Genomic DNA, 16,528 nt, shown 5'->3' with positions numbered 1-16,528 from the left:
TTTAAAAGAGGATGACTCCTCTCATAAAGCATCTATAAGCATGCCTTATAAAATTGTAAAGATATGATGGTATAATAGAGATCTATATGGCCATCATATTACACATTAGCCCTTAAAGGGGTTATCAAGCATTTCAAAAACATTGCCACTTTTTTCCACAGACAGTACTGCCCTTGTCTCCATTTCAGGTGTGGTTTGCAAATAATCTCCATTCACTTTAATGGAACAGAGTTGCAAAACCTGCAGCCAAACTGGAGAAAAGAGAGGTGCTGTCTCCGGAAGAAAGTGGCCATGTCTTCCTAACGCCTGATAACCCCTTAGTGTACTCTGGAGAATTTTTTTTTTTTAACTGGTACTAGAAGATTTGTAAGTTACTTGTATTCAAAAATCTCAAGTCTTCCAGTACTTATCAACTACTGTATGTCCTGCAGGAAGTGGTGTATTATTTCGAGTCTGACATGGTGCTCTCTGCTGTCACCTTTGTCCCCATAGAAAACCTTTCCTGCTTTGGACAGTTCCTGTTACAGACAGAGGTGACAGCAGAGAGTACTGTGTCTCACTAGAAAAAAAAACCCACATCCTGCAAGGCATACAGCAGCGGATAAATACTGGAAGAGTTAAGATTTTTAAATTGAGGGGGTCATCCCATGTTGTGAGGTTTTTTCCTATCCACTGGATAAGTGAGTGATCTAGCCGACTACTGGGATCCCTAAAAACACAGGGTGCTCGTTCTTCCAGTGAACAGAGTTACAGTCTGAATGGAGTGTGAATGGAGCGAAGGCCAACCATCTGTACTGCCACTCCATTCACCTTTCAGTCCATCCATTCTCATAGTATGAGGGTTCCCAGCAGTCAGGCCTCCACTGATAAGCTAGTTATCACTTATCCTGTGGGTAGGTGACAACTAGAGATGAGCACAACTAGAGAATCCAATCATTCATTTGGATGCAAGCCTAGGGAGTCCTGGAAAACATGGATACAGCCTATGGCTGATGGTGGTGTGAAAAGAGGCTTACATGTTTCCTTCCAGAATTTCTCCTGGTCATGTGATGTTCACACTGCTGCAGATAGCAGAGCTATGTTTGTAACGTGACATGCATTTGCGTGACCATCACATGACACCTTTTACATACAGTTACACATGACCTTTTTTTTTTTAACCCTTACCCCAAATCAGACAACCACAGCGTTTCCTGCAAGTCTGAGCACATTTTTATTTATACAAGGACAAACAGGACATATTACAAAATACTCAGATGAAAATTCATACCCACAGCATGTGAGGGAGACACAGAGACACACAAAAAGGGAGTTTACAGTGGACCAGCCTTTCAGGGGGTCCACCCAGAGCCCCCGACTCTGCACGTAATACTGCCGAACAACATGTGAGGTTTTCTTTATTAATTTAGAAAAAATATATATATTTATTTACACGACAAATTACGAGACAGTTGCACAAGTCCACTGCGTGTGATGGTGAGAGGAGTCAAAGCCTTAAGACATCATTTTTTAAAGGTATATCCACCCACACCTGATCCCACCCCCCATTCCCAAAACTTCTGGCCTCAGTAAGAACAATTACACTGTAAACAATGTCCATGACCACATCTCTTGTTTAATATGTTGAGAATCTATTCATGGTGCATTAAGCTGCACTTGGGATCTGAACCCTGGGCCACAAGTGTAAATTACGGTGCAGACATCACCTGCAGCAATCGAACAGATCGCCGCTCTTTTTGCTTTTCGACAAAGGTAGACGGAATTTGGTTGCTTCGGGCGACACTGTAGCCTTTACACACGATCCGCAGTTTTTTCTTGCTGTCGGATGCATGAGAGAGGCGCCAACTAGTGAATAAAGTGCATGACGTAGTGAACCGTGATCCAAAAGAAAAACACAGCCTAAATCCTGTGTCATCTCACTGCAGCTTCTATGTAGAGTTAGTGTTCACTTGATATATGACACCTAATATAAAGCTAGTGAATGCTACTGTACTACCAAACTCACTAAACTTGCACCATACACGTCTATGTCCCTATTTAGGGATCTTGAGATTGACCCAACTACTCCTTTACAGAACAAAACCATAGGGACAGTCTAGTGTCACCATTTAACATATAGTGCCCTTCAATGGGTGTTTGGTGGGTAGAATATCACCCCTAGCATACTGTTTTTAAGAAGTCAGTGGACATAGCTTTACAAAATTCTTTGTAGTGCTCAAGTATTTTTTATTTAGAATCTTGAGCCCCCTTGAAGGGGTATTAAAATAAAAAGCATCTTTCATCTATCTACTGGATGGGTCTACACACAGATCTATGAGCCGATACCCAGTAGAGCAGTGGGCAACAAATAAATAAGCAACCAAAATCCATGGCTGTATTAAAGGGGTATTCCCATCTGAGCAGGCTATCTTCTATCCTGAGGATAGGAGATAACATGCTTATTGAAGGGAATCTGACTAATCACAGAAACAGGGACAAAAATTGTACCCAAAATAAATAATCGCCACAACAGCTGTGCAGCACATGCCCCATACATTCTGTACAGGACCACCAAACCTTTCTAATTGCTAAACTTTTGGTGGCCCCATTCAAAATGAATGGAACTTCCCCTTGTTCTCCATATCAGTGGGGGTCTCCCCTTTGATTAGCATGTTATCAACTATTTTATGGCTAGGGGATAACACACTCGCATAGGAATACCCCTTTAAATCTTTCAGCCCAAGACACATTTTTGCATTAGCTCATGTGTCTGGCAAATTTTTGCCTCCGACAGGGTCAACCCTCTATAAACACTTATATGGCCTCATAACCTGTTAATTCTGGCTCTGGGTTGGCTTTGAACCCAGAACGCCAGTGCTGCAAGCAGGACCATATTTAAAGCTTGGCTGAACACAATCCATTAGGGCCATTCCGCATGTATCAGAATTAGAGATGAGCAACTTGAGCATGCTCGAGTCCGATGATTTGGCATTTCAATAGTGGTGTTCTCAGCCTAAGGAACGGCTACATAAGAAATAGATCTCAACATATTAAACGTAAACCCGGGTGCCCATACAGTGGCATAGTGTGGAGCCTTCCGATAAAATACTGAATCCATTAGTCTCAACACCTGAAGGCTACATCATTGTGTTATAGAGGGGCCGACTTGCATAGCAGTCAAAGAGTTTCATTATTAACATAATATATGAATCGGGATGGGGGGGAGGGGCAGTGAAACTACAGAGAGAAGCAAGAAATAGCTCAAAGATTAGAAAAGTGAAACCCTTCTATAGACGCAGTCGTTCCGGTTTGGTCCTTGGCAGGATACGCCACTCCGAACTATAGCTGTATGAGCTGTGTGTATATGTTCACATTAACACGAACGCACGTACGTACACCGTTACACTGTCAACCCCCCGGGAGGATTACATGGTAGATGGGTAAGATGCACATATACACACACACATACGTGCAGAGGGACACTTAGCGTTTGATGCCTTGTAGAGACTGGTGTTCAATAGGCATTATGTTTTAAAGGGGGAAGTCTACTTTACAGGAACTTCTGCAAACAAGATTGCCTCTGATAACTTGAGCAGAATTAGGACTCTGCTCTAGAGGACTGCTAACAGCGTATAGCCACCAACCACCATCTGCCTATTTCTGACCTGTTGTCCAATCCCTTCAAGGACAAAGAGAACCTCTCATGGCTGGAGACTTGATGAAGTATGCCCAGCCCATGTAGGAGAAGCCATAGGTCTAATGCAAGAGTCAACCATCAACCCATTGTACGACCTAGAGGAATGGTCGAACACGTGTAGTAGCGGGGATAAATATCCACAGGTTTTGACAACATCAAAGTCTGGTCTTCAAATGCTGGACTATTATTTTAAAAAGTCAATGCGTGCTTGGTGTATACAGTCAGCGATGGCCGCCATCTTCTGGAAGAGGTTGTCCCACAATAGGCGTTCACCAATCCCAAGAACAAGCCATTTCTAATCCTGCTGCTAATCTAGAACAACTTGTTCCCCAAATAAGCAGGGGGACCCAGATGCTGGAGCCCCCTTAGATCAGACCTTAACAAATTATATTATGGGACAACTATATATAAAGTATATTCTCCATAAAGACAGGTAAGTAGTCAGAAAAGTGATTGCCACTTCTCAGGCCTTGACAGCATTCTGCCTGCTCTGCCATTATATCAGAGGCCTAAGAGGCCACTATGTTTATTGCTGGCATCATTTTTATCGTTCTGCCGCAAAATCCATGCAGGTTTCTGCTCGGACAGAGTGGTGTATAGACTCATTAAAAGTCTATATGCTGAGCTTAGCATGATTTTTGTTATGCAGTTGTACAGGGTCTCAGATGCCATTGATCAAAACGTCCAACAAGTCACTATAATATGGGAGAAAGTTGTATAAATAATAGTCAACTTTTACAGGGGTTGTCTAGGATGTGAGAAATGTGACTACTTTTGTTCTTCCTGAAGCGGCGCCACATTTGTCCACAGGTCATTTAAAGTATTGCAGCTCAATAACATTCACTTGCAGCAATACCAGACAAAACCAATAGACAGGTGTAGCACCACTTCTGACAGCTATAGCAATACCTGTGTTTATGCAGCAATACTTCCAAACCCTGAGCCTGTTACAAACCTGCATTAAAATATATATATATATATATTAAGTACTGTCACGAATGGGGATTTTCAGGAATAAGAAGACTGTATACCTTTTTGGGTAGGACAGGAGGTTATATAGAATTTAAAGGTGGGTCAATAAAGTGCGTACGTTGCCTCAACTGGCAGTAACCATTTTGTGTGTTACGTCCTTGGTTTATAGTCCTCAGTCAGGCCGGATCGGATCGCATGACGGCTGCCCGGATGGGTGATGGGTACACTCGGAGAATCGTGACGCTATTAAAAGGGACCTTATGCGTGCATTGGTGGTGTACGAGGCACAGATCAATGAGACGTTGGCAGTAGCATTTAGTGTTAAAGGGAGACCAGACAGAGCATGGCGTGTAGGCTAAAGTGGGGAGGTCCCCAAGGACAGGAAGGGTGGGTGTGCTAGTCTTGCCCGCTGGGACACATGACATCTGACCCATCGAGTTTTCTTGTGGTTTTTTTTTTCTTTCTTTTTTTTTGTCCGTTTCTTGTTTTTTATAGAAAAAATAAACCGATCACCATAACAAAAACTAAGAAAGGAAAATAAAAAAAGGATTGTGGTGTGTGGAGTCCCCGGGAGGGGAAATCAGGCCGTTGGCTCCTCCTCCATGGGCTCTTCCAATGGTCTGCAAGGACACAGGGGCAGAATTAGCATTTGCAAAGCTGTAGACATAAAGGGGGAGATTTATGAAAGGGTGTAAATATACACCTGGTGTAAAATGCCCACAGCAACCAATCACAGCTCCTCTTATATTTTACTAGAGCTGGAAGCTGAGCTGTGATTGGTGTCTGTGGGCAGTTTACACCAGGTGTATATTTACACCCTTTCATAAATATCCCCCAAAGTGATCACTCACAATATTGTATCTTAAAGGGGTTCACAGGGGTAGACACCAGGGAAGGCCCGAGGACACCAGGGAACATGGTAAGGTGAGTTATTACTTTATTACTACAATCATCAGCCGTCGGCCGCACATTGCTTTTACACATAGCGATGCACGTCCGACGCCTGGCGATTTTAGGTTTGGACCGAAAGAAACAATCAGCCGATTGACTCTATTACACGGAGAGATAATCGGCTGTATCATCCTGATTCGGACGATTATTGCTTAATCTAGTATGGCCTCTAGAATTTCAAGTAAAATTCAGAACAAATTTGGTTCCAAAATTATTAGTTCTGAAATGATTTGCTCATCTTTAATCGCAACTTAGCGCAATTAACTTCAATGGGGCTGAGCTGTAATACCAAATACAACCTTTGGAAAGTTGTGGCAGTGTTTCTGGAAGAAAGCAGCCATGTTTTATCTAACCCCGTAAATCCCTTTAACATGTAATGATAACTAAAAAATCTTTGTTACCTGGAGATACAGTCTGTATTGCTTTGCTCTGTATCTACGGATAATGATGCCAACGCGCTAACGGTTTCCGCATCCTCCACCTCACCCCGTTGTGCTTCCAAGAAGGAGTGGCTTAGAGCAATGTTTTTTAAGGAACTCCAGTGCTTGCCTATGGGGAAGGAAGAAAGAAAGCATTATTGTCTCTTGCAGTCCTCCCAGGGGTTGCAAGGGTTGATTTTTGCAGTTTACTGGTGGAGCCATTATTTCTGATATTGTCAACCCCCCCCCCCTTACTCTAAGTGCAGTGAACAGCGTCACAGACAGGGCTTTACAGCAGTTGGACCTAACTAGGGGGCCTAAAGGCCCTATTCCACGGAATGATTATCGGCCGTTACGGCTGATAATTGTCCCGTGGAATAGGAGGCGATGATCAGCCGACATCGTTCATGTCAGCTGCCGACGTTACGTGGAATAGACCGCTATTGTATGCAATGGGCTGCTCGTACGATCTAGCAATCACCCAGGCAGCCCCCCTGCACCTCCCCGCGCTCCCCCCGGACTAACCCACTCGCTGCTGCCACGTGGAATAGCGGTGGCAGCAAGCGGGGAACGAGGAGCAAACGAGCGCTAACAGCGCTCGTTTGCTCCTCTTCTTCGGCCCGTGGAATAGGGCCTTAAGGCTGGGTTCACACTTCATTTTTGCAATCTGCTTTTTTCATGCGTTTTTGCAAAAAAACGGATGGAAAAGCCGATGCATTTGTGTACATCCAATTTTCCATTGACTTCCATTATAAAAAAAAAAATCAAAACGCATCTCTTTTTTTTAACGTCCCCAAAAACTAAGCGGACTTTATTTTTGTGTACGTTAAAACAAACACATGCGTTTTAACCTGCTTTTTTTTTTCATAATGGAAGTCAATGGAAAAAGGGATCAAAAACGGATTGCAAAAACACAGTGTGAACCCAGCCTAACTGCCATGAAGCCCCGCCTAGATGAAATGAAGCCATTTTAGATCAAAAAGAAAACACAGACAAGTCTTTTTTACAGGCATTTATCACATGCTGCATCTAAGCTTGTGGATGGTGCGGAAAACTGTACATAGAGTACGGAAGGTGACAGTATCACTTTAAGGTGAGCTGATTCGGTCCTGGTTCAAGCGACTGTTACATCCAAGTAGATAGACAAGACTGCAGGTGCTGATGGGTTGCCATGGCAGCCAGGGGCCTAATAAGAGTCTGCCATGTGTGAGCCTATTAGGCCCTGCTGGGGACTTTGTCTAATAGAGTGCCTCTCAGTATAAAGCCGGCTCCACATGAGTGTAACATGGACGGAAAACCGGCGTAAAAACATATTCAAAAAAGTTTTCTATTGTGTAAAAGTAGCAAAATGAAAAAATCTCTATACATCTGACATGGATGTAATAACAATGAGTAGAAGAATAAAGTTATCATGCAATGTATACAATGTATAAAAAAAAAAAAAAAAAAAGGACATAATTGCTGTTTTTGTAATTTATTACCTTAAAATATTAAAAATAGATGATATGTACCCCAATTAAAAAATACAACAAAAGCCCTGTTCTGTTTTATGTCTATCTAATACTACAGTGTACTGGGGACCATTGCTAGGCCCATGGTTGTCAGTATAAAGTTGCCCATCATGGTGACTGCAGTGCAGGGATGACAAGAGCTGTCCCTTCTGTCTGTCAGTGCCACAATCCACACGGATCACTGAGCTTTTAGGGTTAACATTTCATTAGTACAGAAGGGCAGCTGTAAATCTTAGCTGCCCTCCCGCTGACGATCGCGTAGGCACAACTTATGTGCCCACACAATCGCATTGATCTACATGTGCGTCAAAATGCAGGAATTACCTCCTGCTTATAACATGCATATATGTATCCCGAGTATAAGGCTAGGTTCACACTGCGTTTTCAGCATCCGTTTAACGGATCCGTTTTTTTTAACGTCCAGAAAAATAGGGTCAGCAACGTTTTTTGGTCCGTTTTGGTCCGCCAAAAAAAACGGATCCGTTTTTTTTTATAATGGAAGTCAATGGAAAAACGGATGCACACAAATGAATCCGTTTTTTGCAATCCGTTTTTCATGCGTTTTTTGAAAAAAACGGATGCGTTAAACGGATGCTGAAAACGCAGTGTGAACCTAGCCTAACCCTTTCCTCTTCTCTTCCTATACTCAATAGAAGGTCTTATAAAGTGAAGACCCCTTATCATACAGAAGACACACTTACTCTGGATAGTGATGACTCTCTCTAGAGTGGTCACTGCATTGGCGCTGGGTCTCTGCTGCAGGACGCTGTTATCAAATGCTGCAGGCTATGGGGGGAAAACATAAGAGTTATCATGTATAAGGCTTCCCTCCCCACTTCTTAGGAACTTCCTTCATCCCACCATCATGTTCTCACCTCCATGCCCAGAAGGGCTGACACACAAGCCTCAGAGGCATCACAGATGGCGGTTAGGTCGTGTCCTCCTTCTAAAGCCATGACAACCCTACCACCCGCCAGAGACATCAACTGTGTGGTGAGGTGTCCAAAACCTAAGAGGTGCACAGATAAAATAGAAGCATTGGCATCATGGAGATCTATACTGGGCGACAGGCTCTGTTTTGGTCTACAATGAATCTGATCAATGTAAATTTGGTTCCATCAGTAACTAGATAATTTAGCTAAAAGGCCAATGATCAGCAGATATCTTTGCTCCGAACTTAAACTGGGTAGGCCACAGTGCCATAGCTATTCATAAAGAGGAGTTCAAAGTATCCACAGGATAGGTTATATCTGATCGGTGGGGATGCAATGACTTGGACCCCCGTCTAGGTTCAAAGTGGCCATCTGGCAGCCAACCATCAATCAGAGTTTAAATGGATCAGTAGCGTGCATACTCAACCACAACCCCATTCAAGGTAGGGCACTCTGGACCCATCAACAATGGCGTCCCAGCAGTCAGACCCCTATCAAACAGTTTTCACCTATGATGTGGATAGTTAATAAGTTGTCATCTAGGAAAACCCCATTAATGGATCTTGTCTAATGTTCTTCTAATATCTTGTCTAGGTTCTTCATTATAAGCCTTGGTTTAGAAGCTCGAGTGTTACATACCAGATTAAAAAAATATATATTATTTTTATTTTTTTACATTAATGCTTACATTTTGCTGTAACAGAGTAGCCTCCAAGTGGGCTCTGGTGCCCCTCCACTGCATCAAACCCAGCTGAGACTAGGACAAGGTCTGGAGAGAACTCCTGAGCTATAGGCATGACCACCAACCTGGGGGAATACACCAGACATGTTAAAAACCATTGATCACACATTTAAAGTTCAGCTTTTGATACTGCCTTCAATCATCCTCTGTTATAGCAGTCTAACAGTTCATAAATGTAAGTAATGTAGCACGGCCAAGAAAGTGGACCACATACTACATAAGTGGAAGAGGTGACCCAACTGCTAAAGAGGGTCACAATGTTTAAGATCCATACAATGGTCCTGGGATAGGAATTACTCTCAAATATCTTATCAATAATCACAATATATTCCCCAAGGGAATGCTTCATGACACTTGGAGACATGGAGACACACAGTTGCAATGTGACCACATATAGTCAAAATCGGCCATGTGGTCTGAGCAATGGGTGGCTACAAATGTCTACTGAACCTGAAAGGTGTAAAAGCACCTGACAGGGACGAAAAATTGAAGAGAAGTTTACTGATAACCAATGAAACATTGATGAAAACGAAAGGTCAAGACTGGCCACTTGGCTCAAGCAATAGATGGTTATGATGGTTTACAGGACTAAAAAAATTCAACAGAAATTCACTTAAGAGGGACAATACCTAAAAGCAGCTAGGTACTCCGCATCCCCTACAGGCGGCTCCACTCCTCCTGTCCATGCAATGTTCACATTAAATCCAACTCCACAACCGGCACCGACCTGTGGAATACAGAAACATTAGATGCAGACACATTTGGTGCCATAAATCATTGTCTGGAGCCTCTCCAAGTCAACACAACTCACCTCTTCTGGAGAGCCACTGCCGGGGAAAAAGTTGCCATCATCGTAACGGTGTAGAGACACGTACAGGACATTGGGATCACTGTAAAAGGCTTGTTGGGTTCCATTGCCATGGTGAATATCCTAGGGGAAGGGGATATGGTAGAGTTTAATCAGAGTCTCCTTTCTGTATTATGATGACTAGTCACATCGTTGTAGTATTGGGAACTCACCCAGTCAACAATAAGGATCCGACCAACGTTCATCTTTTGACGGAGAAGTTTGGCGGCAATAGCTACAGAGTTGAAAAAGCAGAAACCCCTAAATCACAAAGAGAGACCAGAAAAAGGGTCAGTGGGTCAGTGATGTTAAAAGAATATCCTTAAAAAAACTGGTCCATGATCCTCTTTCCTACATCCAATAACTATTCTCATGATCAGTCAAATACTAAAAGGACATGTTGGTTGTCCCATGCTGCAAGCTAATTCTAAGCATGGCCCTTCCCTTTAGCTAGACCTTCCTAGTTGGTACTCACATGGCAACAGACTCTTCTGCATGGTGTCCTGGTGGACGGATTACTGCAAATCCATTCTATGGGATTACAAAGAAGAAAGTTCAATGGTGTCATAGATGACTTAAGGTCCCATCTCCCCATACTGTAACATGGCTTACCTTCAGTTCCCCAGATGCTACTTTAAACGTCAGGTCGATTAGAGAACCTACAGCCGTTCTGACCGCTGCTGGAGAATGGAGCTCATTCCATACAGTATCACTGTCCACCTGTTGTTGAAGAGACAATACATTCAATGGAGGACACGGAAACTGGGTATATAGTGGAGGGGTGACTGATACCATATTGAAATGCTACCAAATAAACATGACCAGAACTTACCCCAATACCACCGCAAGGGAGCACTGCATACATCTTCTGGGAGAGGGGTCCTATTAGATGGTTGAAAAAGAAAGTTGAAGAAATTGAGGTTAAAAAACGGTAGAAAACAAGATGTTTGACCCACTATGTTCTATCCACGACTATACCAATGCTTATAGATATTTTAATGTAGATAGAGACACTTTTGGTGCTCTAGTGTAACCTCCAAGACCCGTTTCCCAATTTCCACAATACAGGGTTAGCAGCCCCTTGCTGTATTATACCACCCACCCCCAACCCCTTTAATTTTGTTTTGCCACTTTTTTACCCGCCCCAAAATTTTACTCTAAATTTTTACTACTCCGATCTGAACTCCCAGCCAGTAGCAGGTCCTCTATCTTCAGCCCCTCACCCAGCAGGTTCTTGCTCTCCAGTTTGTGGCGGCTTTGTGGGCTGGTCCCGTACAGGAGGGTGTGGTGCTCTGTATGTACCGTCTGAATCTCGTCCAGCGTGGCCTTCCTGCCCCGCACGCGCTGTGAGAGGGACATCATGTCACTCTTAGTGTATTTAACCCCAATGATTGCCCCTAATAAAAGTCTGAAAAAGCTCAGTGACAACCATATTTACACACCTCTAGTGCCCACACGTCTCATCATATGCACACTCTAAGCTTTATAAATCAGTCTGACCCATCCCAGTCCACCCCTTTGTGTGATTATTATGTCCTACCCAGCCATTCACATATCATCCTCTCAACATTAGGTGCCATATAGATCACCTGGCATTTGCTTAGTAGACCAGTCTCCTGTAGACGGGACCAGATACTCTGTATTCTCCCGGCATGTTCTGGATGGTTATTGGTGTCCCCACAAGTGCACTGGTGTTTCAGCATCAAAGTGTCGTAGACTAAACCTGAAGAGGAGGATAAAAGCATAAAAAATAAACCCGCTTTCAAATACTGGAAGGTCCCTTATGTAAGTCCTTCATTTCTTAGCTTAAGTAGAGAGTCAATATAAAGTCTTACTCCGGATAACCCAGCATGTCCATGCATTACATGGAAACCCAAATATGTACAATGTAATGCTTCATTTCTCCTGTGGTGGCACTGCAGAGAAATGGAGTACTTGCTGCCAGATACCTCTGCAGATCAGATGTGATCACTGGGGATCAGAAGCTGAACTGCAGTAACCAGGTCTGGCCACTACACACTGAATGGAGCCAGATGCTTCCAGCCCTATTCACTGTGTAGTTTTAGCACCCCACACACACACACACTGATCAGCCTATCCTATGGATAAACCATTAATCATATTAGCATGGAAAACCCCTTTAATGGCGCTATACAGAGATTCACAGAGCGGCTTCTTCGTGTAGGGGTGATACCATAGAACCACTGCTGTGTAAGAGTGGAAAATCTCATCAATGGCGTGAAATGGAAAAATCTAATGATGATTTGATCCCATTCTTCTATTTCTGCTGAAACCACTGAGCGGTGGAGAAGTGTGAGATTTGGTCTATCCTCACAATAACTAGTCAGGAATTTATTCATTAGAATGAGTCATTTCCTATCTGTAGTAATAGTTTCTTCTCCGTGACTTTGTGATGTCATTGATTTCTGGTAAATGGTTACATCGCTCTGGTGAGCAATGCTACAAACCACATGTAGACTATGAAGGACTATGGTCTCCACAGTTGTCACATGAATGATGGTTAGGCAGCAACTATTCTTAATGGCTAGGGAACATGTAATTGTTGGACGAGGCTGCAGGTGGCTGCTAGTGATTGCAACTGGACCCTTAACTTTTTCTTTCAAATGAACTGGTGTCAGAAAGTTATACAGATTTGTAATTTACTTCTATTAAAAAAAATCTCAAGTCTTCCCATACTTATCAACTGCTGTATGTCATGCAGGAAATGTTGTTTTATTTTCAGTCTGACACACTGCTCTCTGCTGACACCTCTGGCTGAGACAGGAACTCTGTCTCGGTTTTCTAAGAATCCCCATGGAAAACCTCTCCTGCTCTGTGTCAGACTGAAAATAAAACAACATTTCCTGCATGACATACAGCAGCTGATAAGTATGAGAAGACTTGAGATTTTTTAATAAAAGTAAATTCCAAATCTATATAACTTTCTAACACCAGTTATTTTGAAAAAAAATGTTTTCGGGTACATTCACATGTACCGGATCAGCAGCAGATTTCTCGCTGCGTATTCATAGCGAGATCCGCTGTGGATCACTGGCCAATAAACTCTATGGGCAGACAAACTCGCAGCCGGAGCGGAGAGCAGGTGATGTATACGCTCCGGCGGCCGAGGGGTTAATGGGACGGGCTGCAGACAAACTTGCAGCGGGATGTGCATCCTGCTGAGAGTTTGTCTGCCCATAGAGTTTACTGGGCAGGGATCCACAGCGGATCTCGCTACGAATATGCAGTGAGAAATCCGCTGCGGATCCCGCAGCTGAGCAGCTGATGACGCGGCAGAGGGGGGCCGGCACGAGGGGCGGTCGGAGCGGTTCGGCCGGCCTCCCGAAGATGACATCATTGTCACAAGATGGCGGACATGGGGGTCGACACGAATCAGGTGAGTATAGAGCACTACACTTCCGGGTCTAGCGTGGGTGGGGGGGGGGAACACGGGAAAGGGGGCCATTCACTAACATAACATACATTACAAAGTTGTATAACTTTGTAATGTGTGTTATATAGTGAATAATTGTTTAGCGCCGCACTACCCCTTTAGGAGGGTTAACCAAAAACAAAACTGCTGCCACACCTGTCCTCAGGTTGTGTGTGGTATTAAAACTCGTCTCTATTCACTACAATGGAACTGAGCTGGTGAAATTTTTTGGAGAAAAAGCAGCTATGTATTTCTAATTCTGGATAATGCCTTTAATCCCCTGGGAGTAGTGGAGAAAGAGGAGGATTCAGGATACTATCTATCTTATCTTATCTATCTATCATACACCTGATCTTTTAACACCCTAGCAAGGTCCCTGGTGTTTGTAGAGATCTCTTGTAGTGGCCACTGCAGGAGGAATGGGGTACTACATGGTTCTCATTCACATAAGCATATTACCATGTAATACATGGTTGAGCTGAGTGAAGCACTTTTTTTGTAACTTTCCTTTATTACAGATTAAGTTAGCTCCTGAATGGAATAACCTATATACCATTTATATGCAGTAACAGGCCATACATTAGTTCTCCCATAATGATGTTCTTCCCTTATCTTGTAATTCCTTTTCCAGGCTCTAGGGGGCTGTTATGTTACGTTCAGGTGCAGCGGCATACCTGTGGTGCTGAGAACCCTGCGTCGCGGCTCTGAGCTGAGGGCGGTGAGCGGAGCGGCAGGAGACGACTGGGTGCGACTTAAAGCTGAATGAGGAAGGGAACCCTGATACAGAGGCAGCGTGTCTGGGAACATCTGCAAGAGACACAATGATCAGTCTAAGATCAGGGAAGTGAAAAGGACAGAAAGCACAGGGCAATACAGTCAAAATAAAAATACATTAAGGTAGCTAGGCATAAATTTCCGATGCACTGCAGACTTCCTGTTCTGAGGCTTCTGCCTGTCTGAGCAATAATAAAAGTCAATCTCCGACCAAAAAAATTAAAGTCAGTTCTTTCTATTACACACACAAGCCTGTTAGGTACATTGATGTACAAGCTGTTGCAAAACTACAACTCCCAGCATGTCCTGACAGTGGCAGAACCCTTCATACACGTGCACACTTAGCCTGGGTCAGCAGAACAAACAGATCGGACACACTCTAATGTGTAGGAACCTGATATTATCTCTTATATCTTAGCTTTCTGGGCTCTAGGCTTTCCGGGCTCCTCATATTTGAGCGAAACATGGTGACTACAGTATTAGAACACTCCACCTCTGTGTAACTGACTTTCCTGACCATCATTGGCCACTAGCTCTCAAGGATCCTTCCAAACAACTTTCTATTTCTCAGCTTCCTGGAAGTAGTAGGGACTATGCCAGTAGCTTCCTGGTAGTGTGAGGACCCTGCCAAAAGCTCCTTATATCTCTATTACGTGACCACTGGTGGAAGAGGATCTTAACACCCCCCCCCCCCCCCCCCCCCCCGACCACAAGGTTTCCAGCGTGAGGACCTTACCAAAGCTACCTGACCATCCTGACTCTAGCTCTCCAATCTGCAGATCAAGTCATCTTCCTGACCACCACTATAGCCCATAGCCCGGCTGATGTTGAGGAGCAAGCGAGTGCCGACCTGGCAGATCAGCACTTGCTCCTCGTTCGCCGCTCGCTGCCGGCGCTATTACACGCTCTGACAGCGAGCGGGTCAGAGCGAAGGGGCTCTTTAAATCGTCCAGGGAGCCCATAGGAGTTACCATCCTTATCATTCAAAAATCTTTCAACATGTTGAAAAACAAGGATCAGCCGATTTCGTGCGTGTCCTCTGCTTCCTGACCACCACTAGCTTTCAAGCATTAGGACCCATCCTAACCGTTCTCAAACTCCCTGGAAGAAGTGGGGACCCTACCCAAAGTGTCCTGAGAGTCGGCAACCCTGCCAAAAGCTTCCTGGAGGTGCGACAATCCTACTAGATGCAACCAATATCTTAGCTACCTGACCAACAGTGGAAGAAAATCATGGTTGAGTGTGAGGACCTTGCCAAACTCTGAGCTTCTTTGAAGTAGTGGGGGTCCTACCAAAAACTTTCTCAAATTGGAGAACCCAACTGTCTGACCACTGGTGAAAGAAAACCACTGGTGATAACTAAAATAAGGACTCTGCCAAACCCATCTCCATATCTTATGTTCCTAACCTCATTGAGACCACAAGGTTTCCTGTGTGAAGAACTTGAAAAATCTCCTCACATCTCATATCTGAATGTAAGGAACCTGTCAAACAAGTCGTTATATCTCAGCCTGATATCGGCATTATCTGCATTCACCTGAAAGCTTTGGGGGGAGCTGGTGAGATCTGTAATCCATATATACTCCTATACAGCAGAGCTCGGGTCATCTCCCTGCACCGTTTCGGCTGGTGATGCATAATATCAGCATGTTACTGAATCAGACACATTTCTCCTCTGCAGCATTTTTCATTCACAAAAATATTCGGTGTTGGCTGCAGCCTCTATCTAATAAATCCCATTCTCTTTCGGTACCTGCAGCCCCCATTGCCTTTCACAGCAGGTCAAAGGATTGGGGTGGGGGGGTGGGGTGTTAGAATATCTGAGTCACTGGAAGGGGGGGGGGGTAGGTGAGTCATTAATGAATGAGTCATACTCCGCTCTCCTCATCAATGAACTGTGTGCTCTTACATCAAAACACGGCCATACATACTGCAAACACCACTTCCTCCACTCGCCTCCCGCAGAGCATTCCTCCTTCTGCCCTGCAACTGCAGATTGTTCCAATAAGCTCGACGGTTTTCATTCCTTTGTTCTCATCAGCTGCATCCCAGACTCACCTGAAGTGCAGGGAGAGCTGGAGACTTATCTGCATATTAGGGCTGACTATATGCATTCAGTAGTTATCTGCAGAATAGTCATTTGGTCTAGGGTTCGGACTACCCCCATGAACGTACACAGTCCACCCCTTACCAACAAGACTAAATATTTTATATTTCTGAACGGACACATGGAGAGAAGTCTAAAGAGTATGGTCACCCCTAGAAACAGTA

At 44.0% G+C, this 16,528-nt stretch overlaps 1 protein-coding gene across 5 annotated transcripts in view; it reads right to left on the bottom strand.

The window, feature by feature from the left end:
- Positions 1-1,201: 1,201 nt before the first annotated feature.
- The window catches only part of HDAC5 (histone deacetylase 5), a 74,138-nt gene continuing 58,811 nt past the window's right edge, over positions 1,202-16,528 (bottom strand). For all 5 annotated transcript variants that reach the window (XM_069952539.1, XM_069952540.1, XM_069952538.1 and 2 more), the window contains 14 exons: positions 14,158-14,290; positions 11,640-11,773; positions 11,274-11,394; positions 10,883-10,932; positions 10,663-10,770; positions 10,526-10,581; positions 10,224-10,311; positions 10,015-10,134; positions 9,833-9,930; positions 9,150-9,268; positions 8,405-8,538; positions 8,231-8,315; positions 6,001-6,148; positions 1,202-5,268 (listed from right to left, as the gene is read on the bottom strand). In XM_069952539.1, coding sequence (XP_069808640.1) covers positions 5,229-5,268; positions 6,001-6,148; positions 8,231-8,315; positions 8,405-8,538; positions 9,150-9,268; positions 9,833-9,930; positions 10,015-10,134; positions 10,224-10,311; positions 10,526-10,581; positions 10,663-10,770; positions 10,883-10,932; positions 11,274-11,394; positions 11,640-11,773; positions 14,158-14,290 — 1,434 coding nt within the window. In that variant the 3' untranslated portion in view covers positions 1,202-5,228. The remainder of the gene's footprint in view (positions 5,269-6,000; positions 6,149-8,230; positions 8,316-8,404; positions 8,539-9,149; positions 9,269-9,832; positions 9,931-10,014; positions 10,135-10,223; positions 10,312-10,525; positions 10,582-10,662; positions 10,771-10,882; positions 10,933-11,273; positions 11,395-11,639; positions 11,774-14,157; positions 14,291-16,528) is intronic.

The sequence above is a fragment of the Dendropsophus ebraccatus genome, chromosome 14 (assembly GCF_027789765.1).
Source record: "Dendropsophus ebraccatus isolate aDenEbr1 chromosome 14, aDenEbr1.pat, whole genome shotgun sequence".
In the NCBI taxonomy this organism is placed as follows: Eukaryota; Metazoa; Chordata; class Amphibia; order Anura; family Hylidae; genus Dendropsophus; species Dendropsophus ebraccatus.
Note: the sequence above shows the minus strand (reverse complement) of the source record. Positions and strands in the feature narration are given on the sequence as shown.